This window comes from Sylvia atricapilla, chromosome 13 (assembly GCF_009819655.1).
Source record: "Sylvia atricapilla isolate bSylAtr1 chromosome 13, bSylAtr1.pri, whole genome shotgun sequence".
NCBI classification, from domain to species: domain Eukaryota; kingdom Metazoa; phylum Chordata; class Aves; order Passeriformes; family Sylviidae; genus Sylvia; species Sylvia atricapilla.
Window position 1 is genome coordinate 10607443 of NC_089152.1, and position 23034 is coordinate 10630476.

General features: G+C 39.2%; 1 protein-coding gene across 1 annotated transcript; it reads left to right on the plus strand.

The window, feature by feature from the left end:
* Nucleotides 1–690: 690 nt before the first annotated feature.
* CEP152 (centrosomal protein 152) lies at nt 691–21896 on the plus strand. The gene is made up of 27 exons (XM_066328414.1): nt 691–710; nt 1842–1964; nt 2637–2737; nt 2934–3000; nt 3212–3556; nt 4046–4214; nt 4873–5013; nt 5917–6056; nt 6353–6553; nt 7972–8119; nt 8769–8860; nt 9668–9831; nt 10360–10564; nt 11350–11442; nt 11571–11701; nt 11876–12004; nt 12142–12277; nt 13003–13182; nt 13680–13952; nt 14409–14522; nt 14802–15452; nt 16811–16985; nt 19124–19205; nt 19293–19399; nt 20138–20294; nt 20577–20680; nt 20798–21896. The coding sequence occupies exons 2-27, from the start codon at nt 1878–1880 to the stop codon at nt 21676–21678; spliced, it is 5073 nt and encodes a 1690-aa protein (XP_066184511.1). The 5' UTR covers nt 691–710; nt 1842–1877; the 3' UTR covers nt 21679–21896.
* The last annotated feature ends 1138 nt before the right edge of the window (nt 21897–23034 follow it).

A 23034-nucleotide genomic window follows, 5' to 3' on the forward strand; every position in this document is an offset into this window, starting at 1 on the left:
ACACGTCTCTGCCTGGGGGTCCTTTCCCGCTGCCCGGCGGCGCTGTCCGGCCTGAGGGCGAGGCACCAGGTGGGGCTGTTACAAACGGAACCAACTCTTTGTCAGAATCGCTTCCCGCCGTGACTCTGCGCAATAAATCCGTTCCTTCTGAGGAGGTTTTAATTCTTTAACGAGGTAAGCTCTCTCAGCAGAGCGGGTTCCCGAGCACTCATGCGAAGGCTGCCTGGGAAGGCGCTCGGACAGGAGCGGTTCCCGCGCATCCCCTCAGCGCTGTCGTGACACTGTCGTGAGGAGCAGCCCGCGGGCACGTGACGTCACCCCGCGGCAGCGCGTTGCCAGGCGACCGCCACGTCCCGCTGCGAGATGGCGCCGCTGCCCGCCCGCGGAGACCCCGCCCCTTCAGAGAACTCACACTGCCATTGGTCGCCTACTTGCCCAATCAGCTCGCCAGGCACGTTCCCGCGACCATGCGCGCCTGCTTTCAAACAATCAGCGGGGGTGGGCCGGCCCTGCGGCGCAGCTGGGAGGGCTCTGGCCGCCGGTTGATTCCTGGGGCTGTCACTCAGCGCGGCTCAGGACGGCTCTGGCCGCCGGTTGGTGCTCGGCGCTGTCAATCAGCGCGGCGGGCGCGGGCCCGGTGTGATGCGGAAGCGCGGCGGGCCCGCGTCGGTGGTGGTGTGGAGGACGGGTGGCTCCGGTGGGCGCCTCAGGTGGGTTTCGCTGTTCGGGCCGCGCTTTGCCGCCGTCTCCGGCCCTGGAGGCCCTACGGGAGGTGCACTGAACAATGGCAGCATCGCCGCCGCTGCCCCCGAGCCGCCGTCTGAGAGGGCGGAGGTGGCGGCGGCCGAGCTCGCCCCGCGCCCCTGGAGCTGACCCGGCCCGTCCAGGTCCGGCTGCCCGGGGCTGGTCACGGCTCTGACGGCTGTGCACCCTCGTCCGGCTGCCTTCGCTCCCGGGGCTGGGGAGGCCCCAAGGAAAGGGGACAGGGCCGGTGGTCGTGTACAGCTGATGCGGTGTGGGGGAAGGGGCTGCCTCAGAGCCTCCTGTGAGAGTGGGTGCACAGAGACAGGAGCTGCGTTGTGAGGCCTCCTGCCAGCTCCATTGGAGTTTCCTTGGACAGCTGTGGGCAAGAAGATCCTTAAAGGATGACGTGACTTCTAACCTGGAAATAATGCTCTTGTAATGTTATGTAATACCAAGTGAAGACTTCAGTTTGTACTACACCTGTGGGCCCAAACAAGTGTCTCTTGAATAGGGAGTAGCTTATCTTGTAACCTAAGGTGGACCAGCCCCTATACAAAGTATCGTAGAGTGAACACACCGCCCCGTGTTGGCAAGCCCTTGGGAGTCAAGTCTCTCTTCCTTAAGCAGTGAAATCTGGAACTGATGTGATGCTTTTCAGATTTCTGTGATACTTTTCCTATTTTTCGTTTTGGAGCTGTTATCCAAATGTGCAAGGAACAGCATACTTTCCTTTTTTTATACAAAATGTAGTCAGTCTCTGGAAGACTACGAAGCAAGATGTAGAAATGGATATAGCTATCTTCATGGAGCACATCGTATGTATACTGTACAGTACTAGAACTAGCAGAAAATAAGGTCTGGTTATAAGTGAACTTTTGAAATTATATAATGTCTGCCTATGAAAACCCCAAATACTTGTTTTAAATGCTAAATTCTTGGAAGTGAGTAGGCTTGGACATGTAAGAAACAAGTAAGTAATGTGCAATGGCTTTTTAAAAAATTATATTTTTGTGCTAAGTAATTCAGGTGATGAGGCTGGTGCTTTTTGTTTCCTCTTGTATTTTACTCATGTGTGATGTTTTCCTGTCCTTTGGTAGGTTTTGCTGTATACGCAAAATCCATATTAGAAAACAATGTCCCTTGACTTTGATAGTGGAGCTCTACAAACTCAACATGAAGATGAAGACTATGACCAAGAAGATTATGCGAGAGAACAAGAGGTGAAAAATAACTAAGTAATTTAATCTGAAGGCTTGTGAATTTAGCTTCTTCCTACCTTTTCAGTGCTTAGAAAGAAAGAAAAAGGTTTATGTAGTCTGGTAAGAACAAAAGAGGGTGCAGATTGCCACTCTTGAAAAGCATAAGAAGTTCAGGTGTGTTTTAGTTGTGTTTTTCTCTGTTTGTTTCCAGTTGCTTGGTCCAGAGCAGAGCACTAATCATTGCAGTGACGACTTCTTGAACATAGTGATACTGACTAGCAAGTTCTTATCTGGATTTCTATCCAGATTTCTTAGAAAGGGCATGTTTTGAGTGTCCACTACTTCTCTTGCCTGGAATTTAGTGAGGAGAAACCCTGGCATGATCAGTTTGCACATCATTTTTTGAAATTAGTCTGTCCTGGGGCATGTCTCCCAGGTGGCATTTCCCTTATCTCTTTCTGGTGCAGCTCTTTTCTTAACAAGAGTTTGGCAGAAAAATGCTTTGGTTGGTACTCTGGTCTAGTAAGCATTCTGTAGTGTAAGTCTCTTTGTGAATTCCAGTGTTGTGAATTCTTCCTTGGAGGAAGAAAACCAGGATTTTGTGCAAGTGGCCTGCTTTGCCACTGGTTTTGGGCTGAACTTGTATTAATTTTCCTGAAGAGCATAAACTGAATGTTGTTTGTTCTGTTTCAGTTGCAACAGTTGTTGACAGACCTTCCCCATGATATGCTGGAGGACAGTGGAGACCAACTCTCCAGTTACTCAGACTGTAGCATTCAGGAGGCTGAGGAGCAGTAAGGCATTTGGCACCATCTTTTTATTATTTATGTTGTGCTTTCAAGAATAGAGCAAATGTAAAACTAATCCAAGTAAAAGAGGAGCTGTAGTGCAATTTGCAGTAAACTAGATGTGCCTTAATTTCAGAAAAGATGGTTTGTGGGTTTTCCTTGAAGTTATTAGCACATAGATAAGCTGCTTGTGTCTCCCTAGGTCACATGAGCCTGGGAAGATTGATGGAAGGTGGAACAATCATCCATTGATAAATGATCCTCCAAATGTAAGCTTGTATGAGCAGGGATGTAATTACTGCTTGTTCATAATAACATGCTAAATATTGTTAATATTCATTAGAGAAATACATATAGGGGATGTGTTTTGGAATTCATTTGAAGTATTTCTAACTTGAGGGCTGGTAACCTCAGAAAAAAGAGGGTGGAGTGAAATTTGAGTTTTGAGAGAGCAATTCTAAACCTCATATCCATTCATAGGGCTATGAACAAGGACAAAATCTATATCCTGAACAATTCTTGTGTGACCAGCAAATTGATCATGTTGAAAAACACGGGAAGAATTGGAATGGCCTACATAATGATGAAGAGAAGAAACATTTATATGATGTTAAAGAAGATTACTGTGGCCAGGATGGCCAAGATGGTCCTGATGATGTGTTTCTTGGTAGAGATGGGTTTAACTCTCCAAGCTGCTACCAAGAGACCAATGTGTATCATCTTCCTGAAAACTTCAGACCTTATACAAATGGCCATAAACCAGAATTTAACAATCAGCAAAATAAAATAATAAATTTTTCAGATGATCCAAAGGAACATCTTAAGGTATTTTAGAAGCTGGCACATTTGTCGGTCTCTTGGAAAATTTCCACAGGTCTTTAGCTATTGGTAGTAATATTTCTAAATGCCTTCAGTCTTTTACAATCAGTTCAAACAGTGATGGGAGGCTTCTGTAGCCTATGTAAAAAAATGAGATGTTAATAACTGAATTTTCATATGTTCATGTTATGATTTTTTTTTTCTTTCTCCTGTTGTCTTGGTAGAATTCCATGAGGTAGAATGAATGTGATTCACTTAAGTGTGTGTTTACTCTATTTAAGTTAACACTACACCACTTTTATAAGGTGGAAGCTTTCATGAAAAGTTCTACCATGCTTAAATGGTGTGCTGGATTGAAGCCTGAAAATGAAAAACTCTTCTTAATGACTAGAACTCTTCTTAATGTCAACCTGTCAAATGAAAAATATTTTCACTGAGCAAGACTACAGTTGTGGTTTTAATTTATTTCCTCTTATGTATATATTGTCACAACAGCAATTTGTTGCATCTGATGTTGTCAATGGCCAATCACCAGAATCTTACAAAGTGACTTATAAACCATACCAAAATGGTATTCATCAAAACATTCCAGGAATCCAAGAAGGAAACAGAAGAAATGAAGTGTTTGAAGATTTGCAACATGAATTCTTGGGCAATGATGAAAGTAAGTGTTTGATGCTTAGACTTGAAATAAAGTTGGGTAAAAGGTTCACTAGAAATCAGTGATAGAAAACATGTTGATTTCAGTAGTTTCTCAGTAAGAGGACAACTAAAAGTACATTGAAGTTTATAATCCTTTTTATCTAGAAATCGTCTCTTTTTGTTCAGGGTATGTGAGTTTCAGGCATTAAAAATGTAGTTTTGACTGATGAAACTGAAAAATTATTTCTGATCGCTTGATGTCAGACTTTGTTCACGCATTTGTCTCCTTCCATAATATGGGAAATAATGACTCACTGTACCTTAGGAAGTGCCCTCTGAGTGATGCCACGTTGGGAATTTCTGTTAGATACACTGCAAATGACAGAACTACTTTGTTAGAGAGGTTGTAAATTTGTAGTGACCACAAGTCTGTGAGTTCACAGCCTGTAAACTTTTATCTGGGCTTGCTGTTAGGTTGGAATGGTAGTTTGCACAATCCTTCAGCCATCGCTGCCAGTGTTATTTGTGTGATATGAATCAAATGTGGATTAAAAAAAAAAGATTTTGTGCACCACAAATGAACTTAGAACTATAAAATAAGTATTTTGGGGCAGGAATTACAGCAATGATGTTCTTGGTATCTGTGCTGACTTGTCTGCATGCTGTTTGAAATTTGGCAGATTCTTCAGAAAATATGCAGATTCTTCAACTTCAAGTTCTAAATAAAGCAAGGGAAAGACAACTGGAAGAACTTAATGAAAAGCTAGAAAAGAGTGCACAGCAGATTAGGTTTTTGAATCATCAGCTTTCAATGGTCAAAGGTAAAATGTTTTCTTCTAATTCTTAGATTTTATTAATGTCTAGCAACTTTTAAATGCTGAAATTGATTTAGAAAATGTCTTTGAAGACACTTCCATAAGTATTTATCATACTTATAAACTTGATTTTGGTCTATATGCACCTAACCCTCTTCCCCTAAACATTTGTCTAAGTAAAAAGTCTCTGGATTGATGCCTGACTGCATAACTGTCTTAACTTTTACTGTATTTTTAAGACCACTGTTGTTTTCCAGAGTCCCCATGTGTCAGGCATCACAAATGTATGGAAAAGTGAGAAGTTTGCCAAATTAGTCTTTTAAAAGTCGGGGGGGAAAAAAGTCAACACCAAAACACCCAAACCCCAATAGAAGAAGTGGACATCTAGGAAAAAAAATTTTTTTTTTTGGTGCTCTCTGATTTAACAGGCTATTTTATAGACTGTATGTAGAGACAATCTCTTTCAAAAATTATAAAATCTGTGCTGGAGACTGATTTAGTTTCCCATTTCTTATAGGAACAGGGAAAAAAAAGGTATAAACTTAGAGAATTAAGACTACAGTTTTTAGAATGCAAAAGAAGCAAAGGAGAGAGAAACTGTGAACCATTTGGCTATGTCTTGGCTGTTCCTCCAGAGGACTCTCCATTAAGTGGTGTAAGGGAGGATATGAGCTCCTCCTGCTGCCAGGATGGAGCTTGTATCTTGTACCCTACTGGAAACAGTGTCTTGGAGGAGGAGACAGTGGCTGCCGGATGGAGACTGAATGGTTTTGTTCAGTCTTCTGTTGTTGTCCATGGTACGAGACAGAGTGAATGGTTCTGTAGAGCACATACTCAACAGTTGTTTTGCATGAAGTTCTTGGGTGGTTGGCCGTGGTTCTCACACAGCCATTATGTCTCTTTCTTCAGATGAAAAGGATGGTTTGGCTCTTAGTCTTCACGAGTCTCAGAAGCTCTATCAGAATGGAAAGGAACGGGAAATGCATCTTGAAGGTCAAATCAAGGCCCTTGAAGCTCAAATTCAGACTCTTACTACCAATGAGGAGCAGGTACTGTAAATATCTTTAGACTCTTTATTGTGGAAGACCTCTACAGTTAAATGTATGGTGCATTTGCACTAAACAGAAGTGCTAGTCTGTTGAAATGCTGGTCATGATCTTTGCAAAAGGTAAATACATGATGGATGGATAGGAGTCACTGGTTGAAAATACTGTGTATGAGAACACAGGCATTATCTGAAGACTTGTGGCAACTCTTGCACCAAGAAAATTGAGCTAATGTACAGAATATTGGAACCACAGTGACGTGTATGTAACTAGGAACTACTGTAACACTGTTCCCACAGATGCTGAAGCAATCCAAAGTAGCAGAGGTGGCCATGGAAAGCATGCAGAAGCAGCTGTTAGAACTTCAGCGATCAGATGCCCTCCAGCGAGCCAGAGAACAACATGAGGCCATTGTTTCTGCACTCAAGCAGAAGTATGAACAGCAAGTGCTGTCATTAGAGCAGAAACTTGATACTACACAATCTGCACTCCGAGAGCAGGTGAGAAATTATTTTAGGATGGTGAGTACTGGAGAGACTGTAGAGCTCCCCATGTTTCCCAAACTGCATTTTTTGACCTACAATTCTAATAACACCTTCTGGAAGCTTCTAAGAAAAATGCAAAGAAAAGTCTCAGCATTATGAAGCCTGTGTGTTATGTTTTCATAAACATCTCCAGGCAGTTACAAGTTCAAATTGTGAGTTTGCAGAGGAGGCAGGAATTCATTGTCTTAGTTGCTCTCCTGAGCTTTTCTTCTGTGCACAATCTTTTTTTGAAAGAGTTCTGCAAATAACTCTGGGAAAGAAAAGGACTAGTTAAGAAATAATGTGATATTCTTGCAAGAAAAAAACAAGAGAAACTTTTTATTGAGTAGTCTGTTACCACAATTTGGTCTCAAAATGCTGAAGGATGACTAACCACTCAACAATGGCTTTATTTTAGAAGTAAGGATTTTAAAGTAGGGGAGGAGTAAAAGGCTGCCTTTAAGATAGAATTTGATATAGATTGTGTCATATGGTTGTAGAGCTAACTGTAATTATTCTACTTGATATGTCATAAGAATCAATTCCACTGTTAGTAATATTCAAGCAATGTATTCCAGGCAGATCTTAATAAAATTTCCTCATATTTCAAATAAAGAAAATAAAATTAAATTTCTGTGATTCTTGTCTCAACATGTAAAAATAGATGGGTTGTATACTTGAAAAGGTAACTGGTACTTGCTTCTGAACAAAAAGCACTGCTACATTTTTGTCTGTTAGTGCTACAACCGAATATACAACTTCATCTCTGCTGTAAAATACATGGTAGCATGTTTGTGGTATTTAAAGAGGGAGCTCTCCTGTGTTTTGGGAGAAGATAGAAAAGTCAAAAGGTGTAAGTACAAGGCACTGTGACTCTCAGGTCTGTGTAGGTAATTAAGTAATGCCATATAAATGTCTGCTTTGTATATCCAGTGAAAAAGAAACTACAGTTCCTCTTTTACTGAGTATTGGCACTTGTTAGCTTGGCTTAAACTCAGTTAAAATAAACTGACTTAAACTCTGGCTTGATATAATGTGAAGGCTTGATTTTTCTTTTCTGCAATAGACTAAGTGTATGTGATTGATTACAGGAGATAATCTGATGTGCTGAAAAGTAACTGCTCTAGGAAATACGAAATGATTCTCGTCCATGTATGTTTATATATGAGTACAATTACTGCCTCCCAGTGAAAACAGAGCTTTGGTGCTATAAGAGGTCACTTGTCAGCCCAGGATAGTGTTTGATCTGTCATTGATTTAACTGTCCTCTATCCCTTTAGGTATCAGATTGATTATTTTTGTCCTTTATCCTGTATATATTGACTTTATCTGTATCTGAAACTATTCTAGATGATTAAATGTTTGTAAAACAAGTAAAAATACTGTCTTTCTAGAAAGAGCTTTGCAAAAATCTAGGAGAACATGTTAAACAACTTGAAAAATTGCTGGAAGAAACGAAATGTGAAAAAACAGAAATAATAAATCGACTGACAAGAAGCCTAGAAGAAAGCCAGAAGCAATGTGCAAATTTACTGCAAACTGGTCAGCCTTTTACTCATACTATTACCTTTCCTTGCAGAAATGTCTTCAGTTTTTCTAAATATGAAATTGCATATTGATGTTTCTATGGAAGTGGAATCAACATCAAGCTAATTCTGTTCTAGACTGTTTCCAGTGCCATGGATTAGTCCAACTTACAGTTATGTCTAGACTAAGATGTAAAAACCAAATAGAAATAAAAGCAAACGCCATCTCCAAACCCCAAACAGCAGTGATTAAAGTGTTTTCATATGTATTTTGTGCTGCATGTGTGTAAACTTTGTTTCATACTAAACAGGGTTTGGATGCAAGTTACTTAATTTTGTGTTAAGGTGCTCTACTTGAATTGCCATTCTAAATTCAAGTCTTAGTGAATCCCTTGGTTTGGGAGCTGAGGGCTTATTCTTGGAAACCTGTATCTTAGAAATAGATTGTGAAATGTTTTGCAGTTTGTGTGTTTGACTTTTGCCTACACATTGAAGTCTTTTGATAGTAATGTGTTTAGTAGCTGCTAGCGAGCTCAAGGAAATAGAAACTAATGCCTATTGCCAGAATCAACATTGCTAATTTTAACAGAGATCTTTCTTCAGATTGTGTAGACTTTCTTGCATCTTTATGATTTTCTCTTTTTCCCTTTTCTTTCCTACAATAGGCTCAATGCAGGAGACAAATCAGTTACGGTTTCAATTGCAACAGGCTCAGTCTGCACAGATGATAAGCAACAACATGAACAAGGCTTTGCAGGTCAATTTTATTGAATATTTTATGTTTTCTTTTGATGGGGGGGTGTTATAACTAAGAGGTTGGTGGTTGAAACACTTCAAATTTTTGGGGCAAACAAGTATATTATCTTTACCACTTCCTCTCCCAATGTTGCATGTAGAACTTCCTCCCTCCTCACCAATTAAAACACAGTGGGGCAGTTATATTGGCACACATCTGATCTCATACTTATGTCCAATCTGCCTTTGGGAAAAAAAAAAGTACATTCAGTGTGCTGGGAGCCTCATAACTTAATGAGGAGATACCATGTTCTGAAATTTATCTTTTGTCAGCAAAAAGGAATGCTAGAAAGTCCTCTGTAAAGCATGAGTGGCAATCTGTGCTTTCAATTCAGTTCATATACTTGATTTAAATGTGTTATCTTAGAAACTATGAATCCTACTAACTACTAGACTAATAGCTGTTTCTCCAGGTACGTACTTTTCTGGTGTCATCTCTTTTGCTATGCAGGGACTGCAGGAATGCAGAAGAGCAAAAGAAATAATACTCCATAGATGGACTGGAACAAGAACAATAGGGAATATTTCTTGTATATTTTAACAAATTTGTAGTTTTAATATATGCTTTGGTAGAGATATCAGAAATGAAAAATGAAAGAATAAGTAAGTTAATGCTAGACAATTCAACTAAGTACAGCTAAATATAACTATATTTAGAAGGAAGAGCTCCATGTATTTGTTTTCTTTGGAAGAATTATCATGGCCGTGATATGTTGGCTTGGAGTTTCCCTGGTCAGTGTAATTTTTTTTTTCTGTCTTTTCCTTTCAGGAAGAATTAATGGAACTGAAAGAAGAAATAGCTCTGTATGAATCTGCTGCCAAGCTTGGAGTATTTTTGAATGATACAGGTGGAGAGCGACATGTGAGCCTGGGTGATTCCTATGTAGAACTGGGAATTAAAAAAACTACAGGGAAGAAGCCAAGATTCTGCAGGTACTGAGTGCTTCTTGTTGAAAGAAAAATTTTAAATCCTCAAGAAATTATGCAAGTTATGTGTAAAAAGAGGATTTTACTGGATCAACCCAGAAAAACTGTACTAATACCATAAATTGGTTGTCTAATTGCTATTTAATAGGTCTTCTGATTTTATAGGGACTATATTGCTGTTCCTTTAATTCTGTGGATTATATGCATGGATACTTTTTCTTCTCAAAGTCTCCACGTAGTTGCTTAAAGCTGAAGTTGTCTTTTACATCAACCAGTTGAGTTGTTTCAAAACTTTTCCTATGGTGTGAGAATGAATCTTTTGAGGAAAGAGCTGAATTAACATGTTCTCTGTAAATTAATTACAACTTGATGAAAAAGCTTTGACATTCATGTCCTCTTATGCTTTTTACTATTGCATCTTAGACATGCTGGTATTTCTGGTAGCATTAGGTGCTCTTCTCTTTGCTACCACTGCCTTTGAGATAAATGTGTTTTGTCTTTTAAATACTGAACTGGTTATGTCTTTCCTAATAGTGCAATACAGAACAGAGACATGGATAAAGAACTCTCTAAAGATGAAATTATTGTAGAATTAAAAGCTGAGCTGGAACGTTTATTAAGCAGTAATAAAATGAAGAGAAACCAGATTACTCAACTACAAGGTAGTCTTAAAGATTGCCAGAAGACACTAGAGGAATACAAGCAGTTGAAAGCAGAAAAAGCATCAAGAGATTCAGAGGTTTGTTCTTTTATACTTCTTTAAAAGTCTAGTATTCCTGGTTTTTGGTGAACAAAACCAACGTTTAAACTTCTTATGAGAATAGATGAAAATTTATGCATAGCTGAGTATTCATAGCAACTCTGGATTGTATCTTTGGTTGAAAAGAAAACAACTGAACAGCAGAATCTGGGCAGCATGTGAATTATTAAGTGAGTACTAATATGATGACCTATATGCTTGAGAGTGCTTAGTGTCTGTCCTACTTTTGTTAGAAGTAAATTTCATTGGAAAAAGATGTTTTTCTTTAGCCAAATGGACCTTGTAATTTCTCCAAGAGGGCTGATAGCACCATTAGATTATACAAACAGGACATTTAACAGATTGCCTTCAGAGGGCCTTCACAGTGTAATTTGATCAACAAGGAATCTCCTTGATATTGCATCTCTCTTCACCCCATTATTGCCTTCCCTGTCTGGATTGATCAGACTTGCAGTGTCTCTACATGGTGACCTGGATGTGGGACAGGAATACACTGTATGGGAGAAGTGTGCTCTCTGTTGGATGGCTGTTGTCATTCAGCTTGCCAACACAACACTGGGTGTGTGCTTCTCCAGAGCTTCATCATACTGAGTTTCAAGAATTCATCTAGAATAGCAGTGATACTGTGATCTTGCAGTGCAATCATTTCCTGTTTCTTTTATTTTTAAGTACAATTTTTATTTGACAACTCTTAACTTTTTAAAGCATTAACTGCTAAATCATTTATATCTTGAAAGATATAATCTTTAATTACATTTTTTTAGCCCATCACAAATTTGAGGGATGCTTCTGATAATCTAAAAGAGGAAGTTCTGAGACTCAAAAAGGCTAATGAAGCTTTGCTACAGGAAGTTGAGGTAAGACAGAGATGCTGCTTACCACTACAGGAAAAAAAAAATCACAAAACACCCCCACCCTGTGCTAAAACCTGTGATTAGAAAAGGTTCTAATATTACCCTATATTACTTGACTCTTGTTTGTGCAGGCCCATGCCTCAACTATTGAGGAGCTGAAGGAAAATGAGGAAAAACTGAAAAGCTTAAATCAAGACCTCTGTTGTCAGATGAGAAAGATGGTTCAGGATTTTGATCATGATAAGCAAGAAGCTATTGACAGGTAAGTCTGTTAACTTGGTTGAGTCTAATTTATGTGTTTTCACCCTGCACACATAATCTTGTTCCAGCTATCAGGTACAAGAGGAGGTCAATGTTAGAAAGGTATTTTCTTATAGAAAAGTTGAACCTAGGTAGTTGAAATCAAGTAGTTATTTTTCCTTTCTTGAAATTGTAGGTGTGAAAGAACTTATCAGCAACATCATGAGGACAGCAAAGCACATTTTGAGAAAGAGCTGATGGAGAGGTTTGCTGTGGAAAAGCAGCAGCTCGTTCAAACTTCTGAAGAGACAATCTCACAGTTAAAGTAAGACTTACCATTATTTCCATTTTTACTGAAACTTTCATGTTTCCTGTCTGACCTTCACTGCTAGTTACACTCACTTTAAGCCTGGCTTGCTGTCCTGTGAGGCCAACTGATAATAAGTAATCTGTCCTTTGAAGGGGTAATATAGAGGAGCTGAACAAGGAGATTACTGCAGTGAAGGAATGTTACATTGGAGTTTGTCAGGAGAAGGACACCTTGGAAACTACTTTAAGACAGAAATTTCAACAAGAGCAGCAGCTGAAGGAAGAGAAGGTACAAATGGAAATGCCTATAAACCATATAATTTCACACTGTTTTTAAGATGTAATGTTAATAAGTGTGTTTAATTGTGCAAATGTTTGCAGAACCTACTTGGAAGAGATGCCAACTGTTTCAGAAAGCTCATGCATATGAATTACTGGTTTTTGGATTAAGCTGGTGTTGTGTCCTGGGCTTTAAAATATTGTAGAAGTAACACTTTCCAATAGCTGTTTGTTTTCATGTAGTGAACTCCCATAATTCTGACCTCTGAGGACGCTTAGTCAGCATTATGAGCTTTTACAGCCAAAGACATTTTCAAAAAGCCCTGAATGATGATACAAGTTTACTTCTCCCTACATAAAACTGATCTAAAAAATACTGGGCTTTAAGTAGTAATGAATTCAGACTGATTTGATTAAAAACTTCGCATTTCTGAAGATACCAGTGTGCAATGACTCAAGTAGATCAACTGTGTGGGTAAGCAAGAACAGTAAAGAGGTGCAGCTCAAAGTATGAGGGGAGTAAAGATGATTGATACAAAAACTTACTTTACAGCAATAGCCCCTAATAACCTCTGATATAATATCTTGAAACACCTTTGTTGAGAGTTGAATCTCTTGTCTAGGAGTCATCAGTAAGATCAGTGCACAGCCTCTAGAGAGTTAATCATGTGTCTCATGCATTCTCATCACTTTGTACCAGAGCAATTGTTGTTTATTTATTTATTTTTGGTCTAGCTCAAGAAACAGCTACTAGAAGAAAAAGAAGCCTCCCTTAAACTTCTGAGGACTGAGCTTGAAGAGGAACACATCAGGTCGATGGTAGCAGCAAAGAAGCAGTGGCTGGAAGAAAAAACCCAGCAAGTTCAAGAGGAAGTTGCATTAGCCAAAGTTCACTGGGAAAAGGAAGAAAAAGAGGTGTGAAACTTAGATCAGGGAATTTCAATTTGCTTTGTTGTTTATTTTCTGAAGAGAACTTTAGGTTTATGTGCTGTTATTCTACCATTGGAAGTGGCTGTTAAGGATGTGTCATTTTAAAAGCTTCTGAAGAAGTCATTAGGTATTATACATGTTTCATATTTTTAAAGAAACCTAAAACCTAGATCTTGCAAAGTAACAAAGAGAATACCCTGAATGTCACAACTGGTAATATGCTGGAGTTTTCCACCCTGATGCTTGAGTGAAGGTTATGCTTTCTGTTGTTTCACTCAGGTATGATGTAGAAATCCTTTCTGTATCCTATCCTATAGAAAAAAGCTCTGATGAGCCACCAAACTCTCCTCTCTGTGCATGGTTTTGTTCTTCTCCCATTAAGGAGGATCATTGGTGTGAACAATGTTTCGTTTGCTAAACACCAATGAAGTCTATTTATTTAGACACTGAGGAGATTTTCTTAAAAAATATTTTTTCCTTAGAATAAAGAACAAGTCTTTGCCAAATTAGAAAGAGAATGGCAAAGTAGGCTGGAAGAAATGAGAAGAACTGTAGTTGAATGTAATGACTGCAGCTGCCAAACTGACCAAGTTACAGTTGTGGATGAAGTTTCAACTCAAGAGTTAGAAGGGCCTGTTGAAGACCAGAGGCTGCAGATCCAGAAGGCTCTGAAAGAAAGTACAGCCTCTGAAGAGGCCTTAAAAGAGTTTGAATTAGAACTGGAAAATAAATACTGTAAGAATCTTGCCAGCCAGGTAACAAATAATTGTTCTGCCTGCCTGGAGTCTGTGAAGCTGCTGTGTCCAATTTAGTCCCCTAAAAATAAAAGTGGACTCCTCCACTAATTTCCTCTTAAGTTCAGTATTATTTGCCGTATTGGAAATAGAGTTCTTTAAAAAGTTCTGAAAAGACTGTAACATGTGGTTTGTTTTTCACACTGTTGAATAAGTTTTGCAGTTTTGAACAGAACTGAGCAACACTGACTCAGATTTTATACCATTTTGTTAAAAATAAATTTAGTATTTTTAGTTTTGGCATAATTATTGCATCAAGAAATGCATGAAGTGCTGCTGGTCTGATTCTTTTGATTGCTGTAAACATCGGCAATCCAAACTGAAGTCTGTTCTTGGAGTGTTACATGAAAGTAATAATAACAATGTATTCAGTGTACCTACCTACCTACTGAAGCAGATTTTTTTATCTGTTTAAAGGTAGACACAGCTTTAACCCAAGCTCATGCCAAGTGGCTGCAAGAGTACAAACTAAATTTAAAGATAGAACAAGAAAAATGGGAAAAGGAACACCAAAAGACTACAGCAAAACAGGTAGCCCAAAATACTACTATATGTGTGTTGATAAACAGTTAAGTCTTCCAAATCCCATATTTTACTGAGGAATGAACATAGACATAGGCACAGGGAGTCACTAAGGACTCACACTTCCTTGTGTACTCTGCTCCACAACCTTTTTTTTTTTTTGCCTATATAGGTTTAATTTTTATTAAAAAAATTAGATCTCCAATAGATTTATAATGACTCAGTTACATTTTATGTATCTATGGATGTGTGTATATATTTCTAATGACTGTGTTGTGTATTTGCCAGTTAGCGCTGGTTCTCTCAGCGGCGGAGGAGAAATGGAAGAAAGAATATGAAAGCACAGAGAGATCTGGACTAAGAGTTAAAGAACTTGAAGAAAAGATAATTTCTCTGAGGAGGGAATTGGAGCTAAAGAAAGAGGAGATCCCTGCAGCTGTCAAAGCAGAAGTAGCAAAAGCCCGTGTGCAGTGGAACAAAGAAAAGCAAGAAGAGATTCTGCAGATACAAGAGCAAAATGAGAGAGACTACCAGTCATTCTTAGATGATCATAGAAACAGAATTAAGGAGGTCCTTGCAACAGCAAAGGAAGACCTTGCAAAGCAGAAGAATGATCTCTCCATTCAGAAAGAAGCAGAAATAAAGATGTTACTAGATCAGAAGCAGCAAGAATGGGAGGCTCAGGAAGCCAAGAGACTGCAGGATGAAATTAATCAGTATGAGGAGAAGACTCTGGTTGAGCTGGAGTATTTGTTGAGTGAAATTCATGAAGAACTAGTCAAGTGCACACAGAGTAAACATTGGTGGAAGGACAAGTGTTTTGACTCTCGTGTTCAATTAGCCAGTCAAGGCAAAGACAAACTAAAGGCTTGTTTACAGAAGGCCTATAGAACCACAGTCTGCACAATTCTGCAAAAGAAAGAGCGAGAATGGAAAGAGGTAATATTTCTGTAAATTGTAACTGCCAATCAGACAAGGGATTTGAGAAGTCAGTCAGGCCTGTTTTCTCCCATGAAATAGCCATGTAATTGTGAGAAACAGAAAATTCAACATTGATAAGTGTTCATTGATAAGTGTACTCTAAAACTAAAGGAGGCTAAATCTACTATTAGCAAGTCAAAAGGGAAAGGATGTGGCTTTGATATCTTCAGTCTTTAAAGAAGAGAAAAGTTAGGAATGTCATTTATGCAAAGATTTGTAAATGAAGGATATTTATCCACCTGCTTAAGATTGGGAGCCTGTTGAAGGCTCCTTGTAATCTCTTAGGTGGGCTGTAATGACTGAAACCACCTCAGATTTTTGCATAGCTGCAAAATCCAGTTTGCAGTTGTGATTGGATAGTGATTGTGGATCATGTTTATGCTTCTTTTCCCTCCTCTTTATGCAAATAAAAATGCAACCAGTAAATCCTTTTTGCAAATTGCCTGCAGTAGGTCGGTTTGTCAGTTAGTCAGCTCTGTCTTGGGAATAAGTCTTGCCTATTTTATTGTGCCTCTAGGAAATCTTTTTCAGTGTGCCTGCCCAAATGAGGAAAGATGTCTTACCCTCTTCTAGAGGAGTTTGAGGCTGAGTCAGATTGTGTCCCAAAGCTTTTGTTTCTGTTTTTTTAGCGGATTCTTCTTCTTGCAGTGCTTATGCTTGTAATAAGTTTTTTTGTTGTAGGGAGCATCCCACTGGAAATGCCACTGCCACCCAGCATTTAGTAGCTGGGGAATTATCTGAGAATAGGACAGAGAAGATGAGATACTAACATTTCTTTAGTGCCAATGTATTTCTGTTCAGCAAGTGTGCCTTAAATGTTTTCATGTCACAAGTCGTATCCACAATGGCAAAGAGAATCAGGAGCTTTATTCCTGTGCCTTGTGCACCTTCTGCAGCAGAAATGCCTCTTGGTAAACTGTTAATATGCCTTTGAATCTCAAAACATTGGTTGGCTTGAACCACCTTATCTAGTGAATTCTTTTTAATATCCTAGTAATGTTTTTGTCTCTTTTAAATCAAGTTAACTTCAGCTGTTCAAAGACAGGGTGTAGTTCTCCAATGTTAAGGGCTACTGACATTTCCAAACAATACTCAAGATAATCAGGCAGTGCTGTTGCAATGCTTTAAGCTAAATAAAACTTCTATATCATAGAATAGATGTTTTCTTCATGATTTGACTTGTAATCTGTAGTTCTACTGCAGATTTAAAGTGCCTATGTTAAAATCACTAAAGCTACTTGGTTGCCCGGGTTGGTTGTGGTGTGGAACACTTATTTTGCTGTGTTGGGTTTTCAGGAAGTGTTTTTCCATTGCAGAAATACGAAGAGCTAGTCAGTAATGCAAATAAAGAATCATACCCTTACCCACAACATGGTGCAGGAAACACTGGGGATGTGGGAAGACTCCCTGTGTGTGATGCTGGGCACCAAGCAGAAGCACAAAGGAGACTGAGAAGACAGACTCCCTTGCAGGAAGCTGGAACAGACAAAGGTATTGGGTTTGATCTTAATCTGGCAGATTGCATATCATCAAATTAAGCCTGTTAGTAGCAGTGTTTAATAGTCAATGTCCTATTGATAACCCCAATGCAAAGTTAGTTAATTAGTAAGTATTTGGGTGATAGAAGAAGATACAGTTCTTCTGACTGTAAGGTTGTTTAATATTGCATAAGCTAACTTAAAGTCACAAACTGCAACAAATGGTACTGGTCTCCAGTTTACTGATTTAATGCTAGGCTTTGGGGTTTCACTTTATCAAATGCTAGTAGCTTTCTGCTTTTTAAAGCCTTCTTCAGGAGGAGAGAAATAGCTGTCTCATCTGCTAGAGGTGTGTGTATTCTTTGGAGGTTGTTAGCAGTAAAACTTTTGGAGTATGTAACAGTTTATATCCAAGGCAGTGTTGGCCACGATCTGCAGGGCATGGTCTAAACTATGTTTTGTAAGTGGGTAATACTAGATTGGAGCTTCGAAGATTGAATTATACTGCTTGCTCTTGGCATGACACAAGACAAGGAATTTTGCATTCATGTAAAAGATACTATTGTGTTAAGAACTTGCTTGACCTGGCATAGTAGTCATCTCTGGTTCTTTTGGTCAAGAATTTAGTTGAAAAAGTGTGAATCCCTGGGTGGTGTTTCTCTCTTTTTTTATTTTTTTCCCCTTCTTCCCTTTGCCCCCAGTGCCTATGCCTAGTATGAACTTTAGCATCGTAGCTCTTTCCAAGGCTGTCGTGTACCATGGCAAAACTGGAGCCAGTGTAGATGGGAAAAAAACTTCATGGGAGGGACAGATGTCCCTGGGGCTTTCTGTTTAGTTTGAGTTCTTACGCAACTGAAAAACATAAAGCAGCAAAACCCAAGAGAGTTTTTGGCTCTGTGCCTGTAGTGTGGCTTGAATTCCTTCAACACCAACATAACAAGCAGACTATTAACACAGAACAATACCAGCACTGCAGTGCTCCTGTCTCTAGAGCGCCCTGGCCTGGCTGTGGGGAGCAGCCATCGCTGTCCTGGAAGGAGCCCAGTCTTTGTGTATCCCTTAACCAGGCTCAGACGTGTGTGAGGCTTTCCAGCTGGGACAGTTTCCTTCAGCTGACTTCAAAAGACCCTGCTTGGCTGTGGGTTTAAAAAAAAAAAACCAAACAAAAAAACCCTAAAAAATTTTTAAAAGCATTTAACCTGTAAGTCTTTTGGCTGACTGGAGAACTCAGATCATCAGTGATGGAAGTGCATTGAGGCTGTGAGGGCTCTATGAATTGATAGATGCTGCTGCACCTTCTGGAACAGCCTCTTGTGATTAGTTTAACTGGGCTAAAATATTGCACACTTTTTCCAGTGAGAAGAGAACTGAGTGGAACACTGAAATTAGTTTGGGCTTGATTCTTTTTTTTGGTCCCATTTTGATGTATAACTTCTAGCAATTACTGTTGCAAGTCAGAAATGTACAAAAACGAACCTTGGGTCTCAGGAAGATTTGTGCTGCAAATGCTGCTGCCAGGAGCTTGAAAAAAGAGAGGCTGTGTGCCAGGACTTGAAAAGAGAGCTGGAGATGGCCCACAAACATCTTCACATTTCTGTGAAGGAATATGAAGCTAAGTCAGGGCAAATCCAAGGTTAGGATTGTTAGTCACCTAAAGACAACTTTGATTCTCTCATCTGTTGGATTTTTTAATTTTCAGTGGAGACTGGGGTTTTGGTTATTAACCTCAAAACAAACAAAAAAACCCCCTCACCACAATAAAACAACAAAACCAACCAAGTTTTATCTTATATCTTTATATCTTGAAGGCATGGTTGCTAACCCACAAATTTATAATTCTTTTTCAGTGTTTGTCAAAACCACCCTTGTTATTTTTTTATCCTGTCCTTTCTCTCCAGGTATGATTGATATCTCAGTTTAGTGTTAGTAAAGGCATATGAAGGCTTTAAGCTTATTTAATTGCTGACAATTTTTATATTCGGACTTCATTCAGAGTGTGTTGGGATTGATTCCTATCTGCTTGTTACTGCAACTAATGGTGCTTTGGGACATCGAGCTCTTGTACCAAAGGCAGCAGTTATTATATAAACATACCTTGAACTTGAATCTAGAGAAATGGAGTGATTTATGGTTCTTTTTTTTTTTTAATAGAAAATGAGATGGTTCCAGGAGCTCTAATTGCAGAAAACCCTGAGATGAAGACTAAACTGAAAGACCAGGGATCACCACCAAGGTATTTAAAAAACTAAATGAAATGATTTCTTATTTTGGGGAGACATACGTTGCTTTTTTTCTGCAGTGTGATATGTATGCATTTCAGGTCACTGTCAAGGGGAGGCATCTCAAAACCTTGTGCATCCTCTGACTCTGTGAAGGGTCTGGAAGAAATGCGTGCTCACTACATTAAAGCTTTGAGCAAGATTAAGTGTAAGTACTAAAATCTTAGTTAAAATTTAGTGGAGGAAAACAAATTACTTTGTTGCTTCTTCCTTCAGTCAGCTTGGACAGGAATCTGATAACCAAATCATGAGAAGTAAATTTTTCCATCTTACTACAGTGACTGTGAGAAATGGAATTGTCATCCTAAATTTAACATATAATTGTGATGGGCAAAGCCTTGTTTTACCATCCTTGCTTTGTTGTACTGTAGTATGTCTGTTAAAGTACTAAAGTGTATTTTGAGAACTGATCTTGTTTCTCCAGAAGAAAACCTACCTAGCCTGCAGCTTGTCCTGAGAGAAAATCTGCTTTTCTCTTGTGCTGTATCCTGCCTTCTGGCTTAGTCAGCAACTTTCTGGGTGAGGAGAAAGGATTAAGTGTAGCACCAGGCCTTACCTGAGTGCAGCAGGTAATTCTAGTTGCATGGCCATTGAAAAATTTCTAGACCCGTATTTTACCAGCTAACGTTCTTCCCAAATTCCTGTGGCTGCTTAAGATGCAGAATTAGACAACTGAATTCCTTTCTGATGCTTCATATTGACCTGCTGTGGTTTTCCCTGGCATTCATCCAGTAGGCAAAAACTGGCACGAGGATTTGGTGGAATGTTGGCAGGTAAATCCATGTCCATGCTGACTTTTTCCAGGTCTGCTAGACAATCCCAGTTTGTGGTGTTGGCTTTTTCCTCACTGTGGGGGAAAACTGGTACTAATGAAGTGTATTTTTAGGTGATATGCTTTGTTATATCCGTGAAAGCAAGGAACGAGCTGCTGAAATGATTAAAGTGGAGGTTTTAAGAGAGCGCCAAGAGACAGCACGGAAAATGCGCAAGTACTACTTGACATGCCTTCAACAGCTGCTCACTGATAGTGGCAAACACGAAGGGTAGGTTCAAGGGTGTTTGGAAATGACTGTTGGCTGTGCGAGAGGTGTGTGGGTATTAGTCTGGTGTTTGCCCATCTTGGATCAATGTGTCTGGCCTGAAGCCTTGCCAGGCTGCATGTGTTGGTGCCAGGTCACTGCTGAGCTGCCTGGCACACTGTCCTTTCAGTATTCTCTGACTCTCAATAACATTGCCTTGAAGTAAAATGTAGAGTTGAATTACCCTTAAACTTGTTTTTGGTTTTGTTTTTGGTTTTTTTCCTCGTGTTCTACGATTCTTGACAGAGCTGAAAAGAAAATAATGGATGCTGCCAGTAAACTTGCTACAATGGCTAAAGGACTGGAAACGCCTCTTCGGCACGTTCCTCAGCGCAAATCTGCCCGCCCAGGTGTGCTGCATTCTGGGGTCCTTCTTGGTCACATTGATTTAATGCATGTAGTAATGAAAATGCTTTTCTTCCAGTATTAACATCTTCAATTATCTATCTCTTCCCCTTCTCTCCTAGCTCTGCATTTAAATTCTGATCCTGGAGGTGAGTGCTCCAAAAGAGATTGTGTGCTTCGGACAAGGTCACACCACATGGAAAGCAAATCATGTAGTGAAAGCAGTACTGAAAAAGCCACTGATAAAGTTGTCCAGAAATGTGTTCCACGTGACTTGAGACAGCAGTTTGATGCAACACGGACCAAACCTCAACATGTGCTTTGTGAAACAGTGGCTTCAGATATTCAGAATAGGAATAGTTCTCAAAATCTGGATGGTGCTTCTAGAGGTGTTCTATCAGAATGTTATCCAAATGAAGATGGAAGAAGAGAAAAATATGGCCCTGTTGCAAATAGAGACAAAGGACCTTTGTGTGCTGTGAGTACTGGTGTTGGTCCTCCCTCTGCTGGTCAAGGAACACTACAAGATCTGCAAGTACCCAGTGTTACAAATGGCCACACCAGCTCTGGGCCAACTCATCGTATGCTTAAGAGCAAGAATGGAAGAACAGGCTTGAAAGAAGATAAATGTATCCAATCATGTGGAAAATGGAAAACTAAGTCTAAGAGAAGTCAGGAATTTGATTTTAAAGACACTCCAGAAAGAGATGAAGGAAGCAGCAGTGAATGGAGTTCCAGGAATGGAAGCTTGCTTCTGGATTGTGGTGAAATGCCTCTCTTCTGTCCTCGACAAAAAGCCAACACTAATGTTCAAGCAGAGACTGTGTACTGTGAAGAGTTTTCTCACATCAGGTCATTTTCCCTCACAGATGAAAATGTTAGTCCTTGGAGAGACATTTCTAGTGGCAGTGGCAAGATTCTCAGTACAGAAAGCAGCACAGAATTTTACAGTAGAGGCCAGCAGATAACAAACCCAGAGTATACTTCATTCCTCAACTCTTGACAAATCAAATTCAGCTGTCCCACAACTCAATGCAACATCAGATTCAAATATGGAAAATGTTGCAACAAATGCTTGGAGAAAAATGATGTGAGATCCCCATTCTCAGCAAGATAGTGTTTTTTAATTAGCCCACTCTAACTTGAACCAATACTAGCAGTCCTTTTTTGAAGGAAAAAATTAACTTGATGTTTAAATAAAAGTGTGATGATTGAGGAAAACCTCTTCTACTGTGTCCATTTTGTGATCAATGTTACACTAACAAATTTTATCAAGTTACTTGAAATATTATTGCAGACTTTTATTTACTTTTGTAATAACGCTTTCATAAATGTTTATAGTGCACTAGATACAAATTTATTAAATAGAATCTATTTTTATATTCCATTTAGTGTGCAGTGTTTATCTAAAACCAAGATACTGTAACTTGTGGTCATTTTTAAATGGTTATCAAAATTTCTTCAGAGTGTAATGAGAGATGTTTTGGGGTTTGTTTGAAGTTAGTATTTTAATTGACTTTTCCATTTTGAAGGACCTCCTGTAACCCTCTGTTTGTGTTCCCACAACAAAAGCAAATATGCTTGCGTTTTCCATTAAATTATCATAACAAATTACATTTCAATTATGCTTCCCTTTGATACAGCAAAAAATAGCTCATACTGGGCATAAGAAAGGTATCAATTAGAATGACCATATTCTTTCGGTGTTTCTTAATTAGTATAGGTTATCAGGTTAAACTGAAGATGTAGTAATTTGCCCTGCTGATGTTTAGAAATCTCCTATTTTAAAGGCCTGCTCACATTTTAAAGAGAATTTCAAAATGTATCTTTTTCCCTAGACTTTTCCCTTTCTTTGGCATGGCATTTCATTTCCAGTGATCCTGTGACGAGCAGAGAATTTTGCCGCTGGCTTAGGCAGGGGGTGATTAAATCATACTTGTTGCAGTTAATAGTCATGGGCCAGCAATTCACAGCCACAGTAATATGGGAGTTGTAAGTAAAAAGGTTTTGCTTGCTATTGTTCTGTGATACTAGAAGAAGAAAGTCTGACTGTTCTCTCAAGGATGTTTTGTATGCCTTTATATGTAACATGTAACTGCTTATTTGTTAAGGTTGCCTATTTGGTCTTTTGGAGTTGAATATCACAGTTTAGTTTGAGAATCTTTTGAATTTTAAGAGGGAAATAGTACAGATTCTGAAGACAAATGTGTTTAACTTCCTTTACAAAATGTCCTGCATGTTTATATTCCAGGACAACTGGCCAGGTAGAATGCATTTCAGCTCTTGGTACACAGGCCTGGGTTGTGACTTGAGACTTTCACAGGCACTCTAATGAGAGACTCCTGAATTTCTTGGTGGC